This window comes from Serinus canaria, chromosome 4, assembly GCF_022539315.1.
Source record: "Serinus canaria isolate serCan28SL12 chromosome 4, serCan2020, whole genome shotgun sequence".
NCBI lineage: Eukaryota > Metazoa > Chordata > Aves > Passeriformes > Fringillidae > Serinus > Serinus canaria.
In genome coordinates, this window is record NC_066317.1 from 14379997 (window position 1) to 14383552 (window position 3556).

Genomic DNA, 3556 nt, shown 5'->3' on the forward strand with positions numbered 1-3556 from the left:
TGCAGCCTCGCTCGCTCCCCTTCCCTACAAATTTTAATTTGGCTTTTCTACATACAGACTTCCAAAAAGGGACTTTCCTCCGTGGAAAAGTATTGCAATTAAAGGTAATAAATAACCGAACAAATAAATAGATAAATAAATAAATAAATAAATAAATAAATAAATAAATAAATAAATAAGCAATCGGATAATTAAATAAATAACCGACCCGGTCTGAATACCGTCGCGATACACCTTTGAAATCGAGAAAGACGAATATTGTGCTGGCAAGAAACCCGAAGGGACAATCCCACCCCCCCCACCTCCCCCCCCCCCCCCCCAGCGCTGTCACCTACGCGGCCACGTACTTTCTCACTTCGGGAGCAGCGTGTGGTGGGGACAATATGGGAATCCCCATTAAATATGTAACGCGGTAAACAAATACCTCGGACAGTGAATCAGGCTACACAAATAACGTAAGACATCTACTATAGGGTGCCGACGCCGTACGAATAAGAATACTTGCCAGAGAAATACCTTAGGTTCAGGTGACAATTTACAAATGGCCAAAAGGGACATTCAGAAGAAGAAAAGCTCACGTTCATAAATCCTACCAACACAAAATATTTGATTCTCACTAACAATTTCTTTTACTTTTATCAAGACTTAGATTAAAGAGGTGTAATTAATTAGAATGAGCACAAAATGAAGTTGCTAAAGAGATAAATTAATAATTTACAAGGGGTTGTTTGGCAGTAATCTAATAATAGCTTTTGAAGACCAGTGAACACAGCAGGATCAGCTCTTTCCCTAAGTGTTATAACTTCAGAGAAGGAAAAGGATAATAACCACAGTAAAAATATATATATATTTATATATTTATAATACGCAGTGTAAATGCAGAAAAACCTGCCATCTTTTTTTTAATCCTTATTATTATTATTATTATTATTATTTAAATCAAAATATTTTTAGACGTCTCTCGCGGTGCGAAGCCTCAACTCTAGATTCAAGTTTGGGTCCCGAGAAAGCCATGGCATCGTGGCCACCCCGCTGCAACCCGGGCGAGGTCTGTTAAGAATAAAAACCAGCGGTACTTGCCGGGGCGGGTCCGGGCGCGGCTCCGCGGGGAAGTTCCCCCGAAAGTTGGGCGCGGGGCGGGCGGCGGGGTGGGCTGAGGATGTTTGGGGTTGTTTTCCTCCTTTCCTTTTTGTTGTTCTCGTTGTTTATCGGGTTTTCTGTCGGTGGCGGCGGCTCTGACGCTGTCGGTGCCGCTCGGCGGCGGACTTAGATGCCCGCCGAGTACTTCATGCGCTTCTGCTTCTGGCGCTGGTTGCAGAACCAGACGCGGACCACGTTCTTCTTGAGGTCCAGCTTCTCGGCGATGGCGGCGATCTTCTCGGAGGAGGGCCGGGGCTGCAGGGCGAAATAGGCCTCCAGCGAGCGCTTCTCTGGGGCGGCGATGGAGGTCCTCTTGCGCTTCTTCTCCGCGCCGCTGAAGAGCTCGGGCTTGGCCAGTTTCTCGCGGTGGGACTTCTCGGCCTCCTCCAGCCACGCCTGCAGGATGGGTTTGAGGGCGATCATGTTGTTGTGGGAGAGGGTGAGGGACTCGAAGCGGCAGATGGTGCTCTGGCTGAGGGAGCCCACCCCCGGGATCTTCAGGTTGGCCAGCGCCGAGCCCACGTCGGCCTGGGTCACCCCCAGCTTGATGCGGCGCTGCTTGAAGCGCTCGGCAAAGGCCTCCAAGTCGCGGGGATCGGCGTCCACGTCGCTCATGCAGCCCATGTGGGCCGGCAGCCCGTGGGCGTGGGCCATGCCCAGCGCCGCCGGGTGCATGGGGTTCATGCCGGCCATGTGCGGAGCGTGGCCCGGCGTGGAGACCACGGCGCCGTCGGGGGCCGCCATGGCCCCCAGCGCCAGCCCCGGCGTCAGGTGCTCCAAGAGTTCCCCCTCCAGCGCCTGGTGGGGCTGGTGGTGGTGATGGTGGTGGTGGTGATGGTGGTGGTGGGTGCCCGACAGGGCGGACGGGTGGGAGATGGGCACGGAGGAGGAGGAGGCGGCCGAGGTGCAGGGGATGGTGTTCATGGTGTGGTACGTGGCGTCCGGCTTGAAGGGGCTGTGGTGCGGCGGGTGGTGGTGGTGGCTCTTGCTCGGGGAGACGATGTCCACCGCTGCCAGGGCTTCGGCGCGGGCCAGCAGGCTCTCGTCCAGACCGCCGAATATATTGCTCTGCAATTGCAAATAGAAGGCACACATAACGCTCAGCAGGGAATTCGCCTCCCCGCGCACTCCGCCGTGCCACTAAAACCTTCCCAGCATGTTAAAAGAGAAATCCTGGAGAAGGGAGGGGGGGTGGGGTGGTGGGGAGGGAGGAGAGGAGAGGAGAAGAGGGAGCTAGCGGGGCGAGGGAGCGGGCGCGGCGCGCAGCCGCTCGCACAGAGGAGCCGCGGCGGGCGGGCGGGCGGACAGACGGACGGACACACGCACCAGCCGCACGCAGCATCCCAGGTCATAAAAATTAATACGAGCGGCAAGAGCCGTCGCATGCATAAGTTGGGCCAGCGCCCGGCGGCGCCGGGTGATTTGCTGCACGGCCATGAAAAAATCATCAGGCGGATCCGGGGGGCCGCCGAGGGGCTCCCCTTAAAGCGGGGCGGCGGGCGGCGGGCACCTACCGGAGGGGCGGGCAGGCAGGCCCGCCGCATCGCCTCCGCTCCGCCGCCGCTGCCGCCGGGGCCGGAGCCCGAGCTGGAGCCGGAGCCGCCGCTGCCGCCGGGGCCGGAGCCGGAGCCGCGTCCGGCGGAGCCGCCGCTGCCGGTGCTGCTGGGGGAGCTGGCGGCGGGGGCGGCGGCGCCGCCAGCGGAGGGACAGGGCGAGGCGGTGTGCAGGGCCGAGTACTTGGTTTCGTGGAGGCCGCCGCCGCTGCCGCCGCCGTGGGGGAGGCCGAAAGGCTGCTTGCTGCTCAGAGACATCATCATGGTTCTCACCGCCTCCTCGGCCCGGCCCGCCGGCAGCCGGCCGCCGGAGGAGGGCAGGGGCGCGGGGCCGGGGGCCCGAACCCCCCGGAAAAGCCACAGGAGCCCCGCGCCCCCACCCCCAGGAAAAAAAAAAAAAAAAAAATTCCCACTCGCTCCCCAGCCGGCTGCCCGAGCCCCGCCGGGGACGAGAGGGAGAGGCGGCTCCGGCGAGCCGGGGATGTGCGGGATGCCTCCCGCCCGCCTGCCCGCCCGCCCTCCGCCCGGGCGCTCGCCGCTGTCCGCCGCCGCCTCCGCTCCGGCGCCGGCCCTCGCCTCTCGCGAAGTGCCCTCCCCGCCGCCGCGCCGGTGGGTTTTACTCTCTCCCCTCCCTCCCCTCCCCTCTCGCCTGTCACTACAGCCCAACTCCTCGGGAAGGGCCCTCCGCGCCTGCCTCCTCGGCCCCGGCCCCCTCCTCCGCCGCTCCCTGCCCGCCCCCCGCCGCTCCCACGCCCACGCGTGCTCCCGCACTCACCGCCGCGCCGCGCCCCGTCGCCTCCCGGAAAGGGGAGGGAAAAAGCCAAAAAGGAAAAAAAAAAAAAAAAAAAACGAAAGAAAGGAGG

The 3556-nt window shown here is 60.6% G+C and overlaps 1 protein-coding gene across 2 annotated transcripts; it reads right to left on the reverse strand.

Moving 5' to 3' along the window:
- Positions 1-1127: 1127 nt before the first annotated feature.
- Positions 1128-2957, reverse strand: POU4F2 (POU class 4 homeobox 2). 2 transcript variants are annotated; one of them, XM_050973827.1, is made up of 3 exons: positions 2849-2954; positions 2659-2692; positions 1128-2218 (listed from the first exon to the last, which is right to left on the reverse strand). In XM_050973827.1, the coding sequence occupies exons 1-3, from the start codon at positions 2952-2954 to the stop codon at positions 1267-1269; spliced, it is 1092 nt and encodes a 363-aa protein (XP_050829784.1). In that variant the 3' UTR covers positions 1128-1266. The 2 variants fall into 2 exon arrangements, with proteins under 2 accessions (XP_050829784.1, XP_030095204.2); XM_030239344.2 differs by having other exon boundaries at positions 1128-2208; positions 2655-2957.
- Between the last annotated feature and the right edge of the window lie 599 nt (positions 2958-3556).